The following is a 14,242-nucleotide window of genomic DNA, read 5'->3' on the forward strand; positions in this document are numbered from 1 at the left end:
CCTGGCTGTCCTGGAACTCACTCTGTAGACCAGGCTGGCCTCGAACTTAGAAATCCACCAGCCTCTGCCTCCCGAGTGCTGGGATTAAAGGCATGCGCCACCACGCCCGGCTTGCTGTGTTATTTCTTAGCAAGTCCTTAGGAGGTGGGTGAGTGGGTACTATGGTAATACAATCATTAGTCACCGATCAGAATTTTGTGAGGTAAGGCTACAGATTTTATGAGTTGACCTTTGTTTTAAAATTGTATCATATTTTTTAGTGTTTGTACAGATTTCTAAAACTTCATAAATAAATAGTTCACTTACTGTCTTTTTTGAGCATGAATGATCTTCTGTTAAAAGTTTTGACTTATATCTGAAATGTATCCCTGTCCAGGTGGAAGACGCCCTGTCCTATCTTGACCAGGTGAAACTGCAGTTCGGTAGTCAGCCTCAGGTCTACAATGATTTCCTTGACATCATGAAGGAATTTAAATCTCAGAGGTAAAGGATATGTGTGGCTGCACTTAAATTTGTGCTCAGAACATTGATTTTTAAAGGGAATATATATATATACACACACATATATACACACAGTCATCCTCTTTATAGATTATTATTTCTTTGGGGGAATGCTTTTGAGACAGTGTCTTATGGTATGTAACTCAGGGTGGCCATGAACTTTTGCAGTCCTATAGCCTGAGCCTGAAGAGCTAGCCATAAAGAAATGTACAACTACACATCACTGTATTTTGGTTTCATGGTAATTATAGAGCACTAGGCTTTTTTTATTTTTAAATCTATATTAAAATCCTTCTTGGTGCTTATTTCAGTTAGGGAAGTAACACTGCTAAGTTTTTAGGAGGCATGATTAGTTTTGGGTTTTGTTGTTGTTGTTGTTGTTTTTTAAGCTAATGTAAGATAACCCGATAATCGGGGATAGCTCACTGTTTGAGAGTAACTCTTCTCAACAGTCTCGACACAAGCCCATTATGATCGGTGCTGGCATATCCATGATTGGGTCTGGCTTGGAGACAGTTTTAGATGTACTGTCTGTATGTCTGCTGGATAGACTTGTATGTGTTACTCAAGATTGTGACCAAGCATATGAGTGGCTTTGGAATTTGAGTGTTTCTGTTTTCCTGTTTAGAAAACAACTAGTGAGAAGTTACTGTTTTCCTCTAGGGCTTTTGCCAAGCTTGCTTTTCATAGCTTTTCTTTCCTCCTATTTGATTTTGTCAGCATTGATACTCCAGGAGTGATTAGCCGAGTGTCCCAGCTATTTAAAGGGCACCCTGACCTGATCATGGGCTTCAACACCTTCTTGCCTCCTGGCTACAAAATTGAGGTGCAGACTAATGACATGGTGAACGTGACAACACCTGGCCAAGTTCATCAGATTCCCACCCATGGCATCCAGCCCCAGCCTCAGCCACCACCTCAGCATCCTTCCCAACCTTCATCCCAGGCAGCTCCCACTCCTGCTCAGCCAGCTCCTCAGCCCACACCTGCCAAAGTCAGCAAGGTGAGTTATGGGAAGACTGTATCTCCTAACCTTCCCCTGTGTGCACAAGTTACAATGTCCTCAGAGAAGATGTTGACATCTCACATGTTCATGTTTAGATATACTTCATTATTTTGATATTCACTTAAATCATCATGCCAGCAAACTCTAGGACTCTTGTTTGTCCTCAGCTTCTGTTTATCTCTAGTCTCGGGGCTTGCTTTGTAGTAGTCCTTTGACACCTGGAATAGGGTGGGTGTGTGTGTGTGTGTGTGTGTGTGTGTGTGTGTGTGTGTGGTTTTTCAACCCTGAGCTTTGGTGGTCCTGAGTAACTGGGAATCTAGGTGCTGCCATCATACCTAGCTCAGAAATGATTATTTTTATCATGGTCAAATTAGACTTTCCATAAATGGTTATCATTATATAAAGGTGGTAGCAGAGCTGGTTAGGATGACATGTCTGTAAATCTCAGCACTGGAGCTAAAAGCAGAAGAACAAGGAATTTGAAGATACTCTGAGCTATATTAAATACTGTCTCAAAAAAACGCAATCAGGTTACTCAGTTTGCCAAATCAGCTGATAATCACAATAGGTAGATGATATCCTTGATCTAGATATGCTAGGAGAATCGCTAGCCACATAGAATTTTAGTTCAGTGTGTTAGTTGCATTAACTAAATTTCACGTTCTCAAGAACCAGTATGTAGCTGGTGGCTCTTTCATCTGATAGCAAAAGAAAGAAGATCCCTTTATTTCAGAGCGTTCTATTGCACATAGCTGGTTTAGAGACATTCCGTTGGATTATAGGAACTATTGTGTTGTTATCGTTGACATTACAAGCCTGTGTAGAATGAGGTTTTCTTTGTAATTTCCACCTGTTGAGGTAGTGAGCTTAAAAATTGTGTATGAAAATTTAATGTTGTGTTCCAGAAATTTGAGGCTGAGGTAGTAGTGTCAGAATATGAAACTTTCTAGGTCTCCTACCCTGTCTTATATGATTTGAACTAACTAAAATGGCTTGGCTTAACTAGTACTTCATGGAGTAAAAGATGTGACTTGATCAGATATCTTGGGTTTGAGATTTATGTTGCTTTTTTGGTTTGAAGTTTCTTCCCCAATGTCAAACCTCTTATGTTCTTGAGGAAAATACTCTTTTCTTTTTAGCCTTCCCAACTACAAGCACATACTCCAGCCAGTCAGCAGACTCCCCCACTCCCACCATATGCATCTCCACGTTCTCCACCAGTCCAGCCTCACACACCAGTGACAATCTCCTTGGGGACAGCTCCATCTTTGCAAAACAATCAGCCTGTGGAGTTTAATCATGCCATCAACTATGTTAATAAGATCAAGAACAGATTCCAGGGCCAACCAGACATCTACAAAGCATTCTTGGAGATTTTGCACACATACCAGGTAAGAGGGTTGGTTACTCACTTAACCCTCACGCTTGTTTTGTTTTTTTCGAGACAGGGTTTCTCTGTGTAGCCCTGGCTGTCCTGGAACTCACTCTGTAGACCAGGCTGGCTTCGAACTCAGAAATCCGCATGCCTCTGGCTCTGCCTCCCAAGTGCTGGGGTTAAAGGTGTGCGCCACCACTGCCTGGCCATTTATCCCTTTTTAAGCAGGCCCTATAATCCTGGCCTCAGCCTCCCCAGTAGCTGGGACTCTGGTTGCTGCCCAGAAAGTTTGTATTTTTTTCATGGTTCGATCAGGTTCTACTTACAAGATGGTTACCCTCAGATAATCTAGTCTGAGAACAACTAGAATATTTATTATGCCCAGTAATTCTTATGGGGTATAGTAACTGGTCAGAACTAGAATGTGTGTTTAGGAACCCACTTTTACTTTACTTCTTTGCTTACCTTGTAACATCTTGTCAGGATTTTTAAGGTCACCCCATGAAGAGAATATTTGTTTCATATTGGAAGTTTCTGAGGGTAGTTTGTAAAGTATGATACATTTACAAGAGAACATGAAAGACATTTTCAATGTCTTCTGTTTTAGCAGTTTAATTAAAGGAACAGTCATGTGTTTGTAGTTTAAGACGTGTCATTCAGCACCTTCTCCTTGCTCAAAAGACTGCAATCAAAACAGTAAATAAAAACTTTAATGTAGCTGAAATAACATATTTTAGCCATATCAAACATTTCCAAAAATAATTGTTTTGTGGTTTAGGATTCAGAACGGTAGTCCTCCTAATACCATCTGCCCATTTTGTCCTTCTTCAGAAAGAACAGCGGAATGCCAAGGAAGCTGGAGGAAACTACACTCCAGCTTTGACTGAGCAAGAGGTGTATGCCCAGGTGGCTCGACTCTTCAAAAACCAGGAAGATTTGTTGTCTGAATTTGGACAGTTCCTGCCAGATGCCAACAGCTCGGTGGTAAAATCTCATTTAGACAAACTACATTATTTAAAATTGTTAACATAAGTTTGAAAGCTATAGCAAGAGGGGCCTTTTTAGATGATACTTTGATCAGAATTTTAATTTGTCTGTATATGTCTTTATCAGCTTTTAAGCAAAACAACTGCTGAGAAGGTTGATTCTGTGAGAAATGACCATGGAGGCACTGTGAAGAAGCCCCAACTGAATAACAAGCCTCAGAGGCCCAGTCAGAATGGCTGCCAGATCCGCAGGCACTCTGGGACAGGAGCCACACCTCCAGTGAAGGTGAGAGTAGGCAGATAGAAGGTATGGTGCTTGGATCCTGTATGTCTGGATCAGGTTGGTAAAGGTCACAGAAATTGACCACAAAGAAGCTTAGCAACTTTGCAAAAGGCAGGTCAGAAAAGCACTTGCTCTGTGGATTATAGCGTGTGTTTTTCAGTTCCTATATTTTTCTTTTCTCATCTTTGCTTTGAGCTTCTAGCTTTTTTGTTTGTTACTAAGATTTAACTAATGTCTCTCATGATTTGATATGTTAAACTTGCCTTGGGTTACAAGAAGATTCTTAAATAGATAGTTCATAAAGTAAATGAGTGGTCTCTGGGGCAGTTCAACTCCTGTGAGCATAGTGTCCATAAACAAAGTTGGCTAGAGGTCAGTCTTCTGTCTCATCTTTGCTTGACAGATCTTACCTATATATTGCCTTTGTCTTCAAGGAAAGCTGTGAGCTGTACTAGAAGGAAATCTTAAGCTTGTTAGGAAAGCCCAGCTTGCTCTCTTTGATTTAGTGTGTCTAAGATAAGAAGGAAGCTGTATATATTTAATATTGAATTTCTTGGGAATTCTAAATTATGAAATATGGAATAGAAGTGTCTACAGAATTTGGTTAAATGAAAAAAGACAACAAAAGGTAGTGGGTGTCAAGTATGTGGCTACAAGAACTCACATACTCTGACAGATCCCGTTGTTTGGGCGTTTGCAGGGTTTTCTTGGTTTTGGAATCAGGTTGAGTATAGTAAGGTTTTTTTTTGTTTGTTTGTTTGTTTAACTTCACTAAGTATTCTGAGGATTACAAGAACCAGCTAAATAGCTGAGAGCTTGCTTTTTGATCTGTTTCCATCCATACTGATGATTCACAGGTAGAAACCATATGCTAGTGCTTAGTTCCAAAGTCTCAAAGGCAGTAGAAGCTGTGGGTGGGGCCTGTGTGCTCTGAGATAACAGCTGCCCACAGTGCTTGTGCAGTTCCTCATAGGTAGTTAAGAGGTCAGCACTCGGGAGGCTGAGGCAGGCGGATTTCTGAGTTCGAGGCCAGCCTGGTCTACAGAGAAACCCTGTCTCGGAAAAACAAAAACAAAAACAAAAACAAAAAAAAAACAAAGGTAGTTAAGAGGTGAATTTTTAAAAGTAAATTTTGGCTAGTAGGGTTATATTGTAGCCTATTCATTTGTGTTTGGTTTAGGGGTTTTTCTTTGTGTATGTTTTGGGGAAAATTAGTCAAGTAGCCTTCTCTGACCTGGTATTCAGTAAGTAGTCCAGGCTAATTGCCAACTCGTTACAGTCCTCTTACCTCAAACTACTGAGTGAAGGGATACAGGTGTGTGCCACAGTATCCAGCTTGTTTTCCCTTTTAAAATCAATGTTAAATTATTAGTCTGGCCAGGTGCTGTAGTTACACCTGCATTTGTGAGGACTGTGGTGGACAGGTCAGTAAAGACGTAGCCCAGTCTCTTGAGGTAGAAGCTAGCCAGAGCTACATAATGTGACAGTGTCTCAAACCGCATGACAACAGTTTTAGTGGATATGCTTAAAAGATGGTTATGCTGTCTATTGGACAATGAAATAACTAGGCTTTTTTAATCTTTATAATTTGAAGTAGTGTAAATTAAAAATATATATCTTTTTCTTTCTATGAGATTTAACACACAAATACATCAATTAGAACCCTTTATATTTGTCTCCAAAATGACCTACTAATAGTATCTATAATAAAGCATAAATAACTTTAAAAGTTCTACAGTTTTGTTTTTTTTTAATTCAAATACATCAAAAAGTTTAAAATCCAGTCTCTTAAAAAAAAACAAAACTCTGAACTCAAGGTCTTTCTACTATGGGCTCCTGTAAAATCAAAAATGAGCTTATTAAATCATTTTTCTTCAAGAGGGAAAAACCAGGACACAGTCATAGTCTGAATAAGGGAAACTCCAACTGTGTAAATAACTGTGTCCAATGCCTGGGTTCCACTTACAATTAACCTGCTGGGGCTGCTCCTCCAAAAGGTTCAGCTAGTTTTCTGGCTCTAATGGCTACAGATTATCTCGTAGGCTTAGGCAGGTTGCACTCCTCCATTGCTGCTTGGTGGTCTTGCCCCTGTATTTTCCTCTTCAAAATACTTGGCTTTTCTAATGCAGCTCAGCTTCCCTTTCACAAATAACCTCTCCTGGGCTCTTTTTCTTACTCCTTCAATCCTTAGCTTCACTTGCTTTTCTGGCTGCACCTTCAATGCCCTCTCCTGGCTCTCGAGGTGCCAAGCCTCAGCTGTCTCTGATGATTTCACGCCTTTAAAGCCCCAGTACTCCCTGGGGACCCAATCTGGCTCCTAGCAGCATCCCTTTGGTGGTCCTGAGGAGACATTTCTCAGAAGACGTCACCTCAGTAATGTGGTCTTTTCTTAATCACCACTAATTTCTTAGCTCCAGCTAACCAGCATCAATAGTCCCAGTAAGGAAAAAGTTTCACTGTAGTAGTAGTACTGGTCTCTTAATCGTGGCTGGCTCTTTTAGCCTCAGCTCATCAGAACCACAAAGTCTTAATTCAAAATAGAAAGTGGTTCTGAATTTCACAAGCCAGGCTATGGTTATGGTAGCCAATGCCAGTAGGATTTTTTTGAAGGGAGCAGAGGCAGGAAAATCCCGAGTTTAAAGCACAAAAAGAGGAAAGACATATCCATTTTAAGCATTGTTCACAGGAGAGAATAAAGTTTTTCATTAGCATTAGTAGAGCCATTTTAGCAAACTTAACTTGTTTGTGTTGTTTTTTCTTTTTTTAATTCCAGAAAAAACCCAAACTGATGAGTCTAAAAGAGTCTTCAATGGCAGATGCCAGCAAGCATGGTGTTGGAACGGAATCATTGTTTTTTGATAAGGTAAGTAATTGATAACATTTGATATTTTTATTAAAGACAAATGGCATAAGTAATTTATAATATTTGATATTAGTTGTTAAGGACAAATGACAATTGCATAAACAATGGTAATTGTTTTCTTTCAAAAGTATCAACTGATAGGGGTTATCTTTTTGCTGGCTATTTGACTTTTGTTTAATTTGGAGACAGACGCTGTATAACCCAGGTTGCCTTTGAACTCATTTTATACTTAGCCTAGGCTGGCCTATAGTTTCTGATCCTCCTTTGGCCTCTTAAGTGGCACTACATGTAGCCCACTTGTAGTTTGTCCATCCATTCTCTCTCTTTTTTAAATTTTTTCTTTTTTAAAGAAGTATTTATTTGTTTTGTGTGTATGGGTACACTGTAGCTATCTCCAGACACAACCAGAAGAGAGCATCAGATCCCATTACAGATGGTTGTGAGCCACCATGTGGTTGCTGGCAATTGAACTCAGGACCTCTGCAAGAGCAGTTAGTGCTCATAACTGCTGAGCCATCTCTCAAGCCCTGTCTTTCTGTTTTCTTTCTCCTTTTACTCTTTTTTTTTTTTTTTTTTTTTTAAGATTTATTTATTATATGTAAGTACACTGTAGCTGTCTTCAGACACTCCAGAAAGAGGGCGCCAGATCACATTACGGATGGTTGTGAGCCACCATGTGGTCGCTGGGATTTGAACTCAGGACCTTTGGAAGAGCAGTCGGTGCTCTTACCTGCTGAGCCATCTCACCAGCCCTCTCCTTTTACTCTTTAAAGGATAAAAATCTCACTATAGAGCCTTAGCTGGCCTGGGACTTCCTGTGTACATCTGCCTGCTTTTGCCCCCATTGTACCAGAAGTTCAGGTGTGTGTCCCTGTGCTGTCTGTCTTTTACTAGTAGTGCTAGTCATGAAGCCCAGTGCCTTAAACATGCTATGTGTGTTCCCGCTGTGGAGCTTTGATTCGACATTTGGTTTTGAGACAGGGTCTTATAACTGCCCAGATTTGCCTCAACTTTGCCCTGAAACCAAATGACTTTTAGCTGCTATTGATTTTACTCCTTCCTCCTCCCAGTAGGCTGTAGATATGCGCTGTATGCCCAGCTTGAGAATTCTATTGGAATGTTTTCAAAGATCGGTAGGTGTTTTTATGCAGTCGCTAGAGGTGAATTTTTGATAAGACACCATGAGTGCTACTTTAGTTTGATTTCTGTATCTGATTTTGTCCTTGGCGTCAAGTTGATGATTAGCAAGCAGGTTCCACAGTGAGGTAGGCAGCTGGTGGGCTTCTCACAGGACTCAAGTTTGTATTGGTGTGGTCATTGTTACCCTATCTTGTGCCTCTGGGTGTTTGCAGAGAACAGATGATGTAATTGCTGCATTAGTTATAGCTTTTTCTGTCTCTGTGCCTTTAGGAGCTATCCTGATGAAGGATAATGGTAATATTACATACACATAACTAAAAGAGTGTATATAGTATCTCAAAGTCTTTTAAATTTAGTAGAAGAAATGGTTATGAATGATACAGAATTTGTATGTGTTTATCATTTTGGTTGAGTGATTTGATTAGCGTCTGTTGGCTCTCTACTTTTTCATAGGATTAAAAGCTGATAAATTAAAAACAAATAACTGGCATACAGTACAAAAAAGTGTAGTCTGTCAAGGATTGTCCGTCTGACTTCCTCATCTGTTATGTGTAGTGCCTCCTGCACCACAGGAGGAGATAATCTGTACTAACAAACAGGTGTGTTGATAAGTCCTGGGCATGAAGATGCACAGTGCTAATGATTGTCTTTTAGAACTAAAACTCCAGATTCATATACCTCGTTAGGTAGTCGTACATTTTCTGTAAACTGTTATACATTTTACAAATTTGAGTCTTTAAGATGTTTTCAATGCTGTGAGTAGGATAATAGCCTATCTGTGTGTGTGTGAGAGAGAAAACAATGGTGTGTGCATATGAAAGGCAGGGTCTCTTGGTTGAGCACCACTGACCGCTCAAGGCAGTTGGTCCTGGCGCTTCCAGGGACTCTGGTGTTTGTGCCTCCTGTCTTACTGTAGGTGTGCTGAAAGTACAGATCCAACCTCCTGCTTCTGGCTTTCTGTGATCTCTGGAAACCCTACTCTGACCTCAAGCATGCATGGCCTGTGCTTCATTCATTGAACCATCTTTTAGTCCCTAGTTTATTTGGGGTGTGTGCATTAGTGTGGGTGTGTTTGTACCTACCTGTTCTTGTATGTTTGTATGTATGTGTGGAGGCCAAAGGTCAGGTGGGTGTTGTCTCCTCTACCTTATTTTTTGTGACAAGAACTCACTGAACCTGGACCTCATTGGTTGCCTACTGTCTAGGGTTTTATTGCTATGAAGAGATACTGACTAAGGCAACTCTTAGAAAGGCAAACATTTAATTGGGGCTGGCTTACAGTTTCAGAGGTTCAGTCTATTGTCATTGTGGGAAGGATGGCATCATCCAGGCAGACATGGTGTTGAAGGAGCCAAGAGTTCTACATCTTGATCCAAAGGCAGCTAGTAGGAGACTACTGTTTGACACCTGGCAGTGCTTGAGTATAAATATTACCTCAAGACCCCCCAAAACAAAACTGAGTAGTAATGCAGCCTGCATAGCAGACACTGTGGCTCATTTGTGCACTTGCTTCCCATGCATTCTGGTCCATTTTAGATTGTTTAGAGACAGGTTACAGCATCATATTGTCTCCTTTTAAGGTGATTTCTTTGATCATATCTAAACAAAATAACAATTCCTTAGTAAATATCTGATCAAATTTACCCTGCTTCTCTTCATGGCCATTTTTCTTCTGGTGGTTTCTACAAGGTTCGAAAGGCTCTTCGGAGTGCAGAGGCCTATGAAAACTTCCTTCGTTGCCTTGTTATCTTTAATCAGGAGGTGATCTCTCGGGCTGAGCTTGTACAACTAGTCTCTCCTTTTCTGGGGTAAGTGAAGTGAAGAGCGTGCTCCCTATTACTGTCCATATGCCAATGTAGCAGTCATAAGAGTGTGTGATAGATAAAGGTGTTAATCACAAGTGTCAATGTCAGAAGGGTCTTTTTAAGCCTTGTAGTGTGACTTTTAGGATGGGGAGACAGCTGGGTGTGGTGACCGCACTTTAATCCCAGCACTAGGAAGGCAGAAGCAGGTGAGTTTCAAACAGCCTGCACTGCATAGAGAGACCCTAGCTCCAAAAAGGAAAAAAATGGTTCTGGTACAGTATCAACTCTGATGCAGTACTTATGGTCTCTAGATAATCTGACCTGCACTAGACTTTAGATCAGGGCTCTTAATTGCCTTTGACATCTTGAGAATTATGTGAACAGTGAAGCAATATTCTTGATCAAAGAATGTCTTTTTACTGTCTTGTTGGAGAGCATTCTGTAAGGAAAATGGAACCTAATTGATTAAGGATGCTTCTCAGGTTGGAAATAATTGTCTTTGGAATTTGTCTTTGGTAATGGAGTTGTGATCTAACCATAAATTGTAATGTTGTTTCTCACAATAACTGTGTCCTACCTGGAATTGCTTACCAGCTTTTGGTTTGGTTCTTCAGGAAATTCCCTGAATTGTTTAATTGGTTTAAAAACTTTTTGGGCTATAAGGAGTCTGTACATCTGGAAAGCTTTCCAAAGGAACGAGCTACTGAAGGCATTGCCATGGAGATAGACTATGCCTCTTGTAAACGACTGGGCTCTAGCTACCGAGCCCTACCTAAAAGTTACCAGCAGCCCAAGTGTACGGGACGGACTCCTCTGTGTAAAGAGGTAAGTGCCAGTCTTGGGTCTTCAGTTTCTTTAAATGAGGGTAGTGGTAGTACCAGTATCAGAGTCTTTAAAGTATTTGTTTGTTTGTTTGATATGAATATATGCATGTAAGTCACGGTCTGCTTGTAGAAATCAGAGACAACTTGTCAGGGTACCTTTTCTTCTGCTACTATATGGGCTGCCAGGGTCAATCTCGGTTGGCTAGGCACATTTATGTGCTGAACCCTCTTTCAGGAAAGGCCAGGGTTTATATGAATTGTGAAATCATGAACCTTCTCTCTTTTTCCCAAAAGAAAACTTGTATTCAGAACTTTCTCTGTCATAGTGTTACTATTGCTGTGATGAACACACCATGAACAAAGCAACTTGGGGAGAAAACTGTTTGCCTTAAACTTCATCACTAAAGGATATCGGGGCAGGAACTCCAATAGGGCAAGAACCTGGAGGCAGGAGGCCATGGAGAAGTGCTGCCTACTGACTTGCTCCTCCTGGCTTGTTCATCCTCCTTTCTTATAGAACCCAGGACACCAGTCCATGGACAGCACTGCCTACAATGGACTAGGCCCTCCTTTATCATTTACTAATTAAGAAAGTGCTCTACAATTGGATCTTCTGTATTGTCAGTTGAGGGTCCTTCCTTTTAGAGAACTCTAACTTGTAATCAAGTTGATATAAAACTAGCCAGGACATTTACCAAATTTAAAGTTTGGACTAATGCTAGCTTCCCCCCCCCCCTTTATTTTTAGTTTATTGAGAAAGTTTAATCACCAATAAGTTTTACAGGCCTTTCTGCCTCTTTTTTTTTTTTTTTTTTTTTTTTACCTAAAGGTTTTAAATGATACCTGGGTTTCCTTCCCATCTTGGTCTGAAGACTCCACTTTTGTCAGTTCAAAGAAGACTCAGTATGAAGAACATATTTACCGTTGTGAAGATGAACGATTTGAGGTAACTTTTGTCATTTGATGTTTGGGAACAAGGAAGATAAGAAAGGAAGGGGTATTTATATATTGTGTGTGAGTTAGCTTTTTAAAAAATAACGTAAGAGGAGACAGCTGATCCTGGTAGTGCATTGCAGGAAAACTTACATTGTAAAGATAGTAGCTGGAATGGGAAGGTGTATAATGGGAGTCAGCGGGACAAGTCTCCTGGTGGTCAGAGGGACTACTGAAACCAGGCTCAGAATTGCCATTGTCCAGATGATGGTTACTAAGGACACACCAGAAGGAAAATGGTTGTAGTCTGCATGTATCTGACTTAGTAGTATAGTGATTATACTGAATTGACTAGTTCTGTTCCTTCAGGTGGATGGGAAACATCATACATTCTTGAAAACATCATACATTTTTCCCCACCAGCTGGCAGTTACCATCTTCCCCCATCCTAGTTATGTGTCTATCACTGATAAGTCACCATGACTAAGACAAGTTATACAAGAGTTTAACTTGGCTTACCGTTTCAGTGGGTGAGAGTCTGTGACGGTGGAAGGAAGGAGGCAGAGTGAGGCAATGAGAATTACTAGTCTTTGAAAACCACCCTAGAGATGCATCTCCTCCAACAAAGCCACACCTCCTTATCCTTCCTAGACAGTCTCACCAGCTAGGGACTAAGTATTCAAACATGCGCTTGGGGCTTTTCTCACCCAGACCACCACATATGTAGAGTTAGTTACAGAAAACTACAGATAGTTTTATGAAGTGTAGTTTCTCTGTGTAGCTTTGTCTTCCTGGAACTCTGTTGACCAGACTAACCCTGGACTCAGAGATCCACGTGCCTCTGCCTCCTAAATGCTGGGATTAAAGGTGTGCACCACCACTTCACCTGGCTTCTATGGGAAGTTTTCAGTCAAGCTGGAGAACATATTTTTAGCTAAGGGCAGTTTAGAGTACCTATAATCCCTTGAGAGGAGAAGGCAGAAGGATATAAGAATTCATGATCATCCTTATTTGCATAAAGAGTTGGACACCAGCCTGGCCTCCATGTTACTCTCTCCCAGAAGGAAAGGATAATCACTGAGATTGCTGCATTGGATGTGAAGCAGTAATATAGTATTTAGTATCTTTTAGGCATATTTAAGTTAATACTCCAAATCCTTTTACTCTCATAACTCTTAGGATTGTTTCCTTATTGTTTGTAATAGGTTTATACAATTTCAGAAAAGTTCATAAGCAAGATATGATGGCTCACATTTTGTAGTCCCAGCCTTTAGGTGGCAGAGGGAACAACTTGCCACACATTGAAGGGTAGTCTGGTCTACATAGCAAGACCTTGTCTCAGAACGAACAAAGGTACAAGGAAAGGTATCACTGTACCTTTGGTTCCACTGGCTTCTGGTCAGCAGTGCTTTCCTTTTTTTTCTTTTTTTTGAGACCAGGCTGGTCTCAAACTCGGAAATCCGCCTGCCTCTGCCTCCCGATGGTCAGCAGTGCTAAACAGTGTGCAATGGGTTGTGATAACATTGGTAACTGCTAATCAGCTTATGTATCAGTATTAAATTTTATGAATTATGTACATGGCATTTTTGCCAGAAAATAACCTTATAATAGTTGTAGGTGTCCCTGCTCATACTTTACTGGTAAGAGAGCCTTACATACCTTGTATGGAAACCACAAGTCAAATTGGGAGGAGTTTGACACCCTCCTTATTCTCTCAGCTCTGTTGTGTTCTGGTGCTAGGCCTGAGCACCCTCTTCTGTTCTTTTGTTTTAAGCTTGATGTGGTTCTCGAGACCAATCTTGCAACAATCCGGGTTTTAGAAGCAATACAGAAAAAACTTTCTCGCTTGTCTGCTGAGGAACAAGCCAAATTTCGCTTGGATAACACCCTTGGAGGCACGTCCGAAGTCATCCATCGAAAAGCACTCCAGAGGATATATGCTGACAAAGCAGCTGATATCATCGATGGCCTGAGAAAGAACCCCTCCATTGCTGTTCCAATTGTCCTTAAAAGGTATGTATCTTCTGGCTTTTGTGTGACAGGTTCAGTGTCCCATTAAATAGGGCTCTAGTTTTCTACTTGATTATCTAATTGGAATTCCAGTTCTTTCCTTAGTAGCTCAACACTAGGGACAGAATAGAATGCCAGAACATAACGTTAGGGGTTTTGTGGAACAAATGTTGACAGGTGAGGTTGAAGGACTTGAGGTGTAGCTTGGGTGGTCGAGTGCTTGCCTATCATGCATAAGTCCCTGAGTTTACACAGAGAAAGCCTGGTGAGTGTATGATAGAGTGTAGTGCATCCACATTTCAGGGTTGGATTTTGTTTCTGTTGGTAGAAGGGAACTTAGGACTGTTTGTATAACATGCTTGATAGGCAAATGCTTAACCCTATCCCAGATCATGGGGATTTGAGGGACTGTGATATGTATATGTGTTGGGGTATGTATGGGGTGCGTGCGTGTGTGTGTGTGTGTGTGTGTGTGTGTGTGTGTGTGTGTGTGTGATTGCTCAGAATGACTTCAAA

General features: G+C 40.8%; 1 protein-coding gene across 6 annotated transcripts in view; it reads left to right on the forward strand.

The window, feature by feature from the left end:
- The window catches only part of Sin3a (SIN3 transcription regulator family member A), a 57,682-nt gene that overhangs the window by 22,160 nt on the left and 21,280 nt on the right, over nt 1–14,242 (forward strand). For all 6 annotated transcript variants that reach the window (XM_029543786.1, XM_021208148.2, XM_021208146.2 and 3 more), the window contains 10 exons: nt 377–483; nt 1,222–1,504; nt 2,647–2,898; nt 3,714–3,866; nt 3,996–4,154; nt 6,925–7,014; nt 9,844–9,962; nt 10,574–10,784; nt 11,613–11,729; nt 13,491–13,729. In XM_029543786.1, coding sequence (XP_029399646.1) covers nt 377–483; nt 1,222–1,504; nt 2,647–2,898; nt 3,714–3,866; nt 3,996–4,154; nt 6,925–7,014; nt 9,844–9,962; nt 10,574–10,784; nt 11,613–11,729; nt 13,491–13,729 — 1,730 coding nt within the window. The remainder of the gene's footprint in view (nt 1–376; nt 484–1,221; nt 1,505–2,646; nt 2,899–3,713; nt 3,867–3,995; nt 4,155–6,924; nt 7,015–9,843; nt 9,963–10,573; nt 10,785–11,612; nt 11,730–13,490; nt 13,730–14,242) is intronic.

The sequence above is a fragment of the Mus pahari genome, chromosome 10 (assembly GCF_900095145.1).
Source record: "Mus pahari chromosome 10, PAHARI_EIJ_v1.1, whole genome shotgun sequence".
Taxonomy (NCBI): domain Eukaryota; kingdom Metazoa; phylum Chordata; class Mammalia; order Rodentia; family Muridae; genus Mus; species Mus pahari.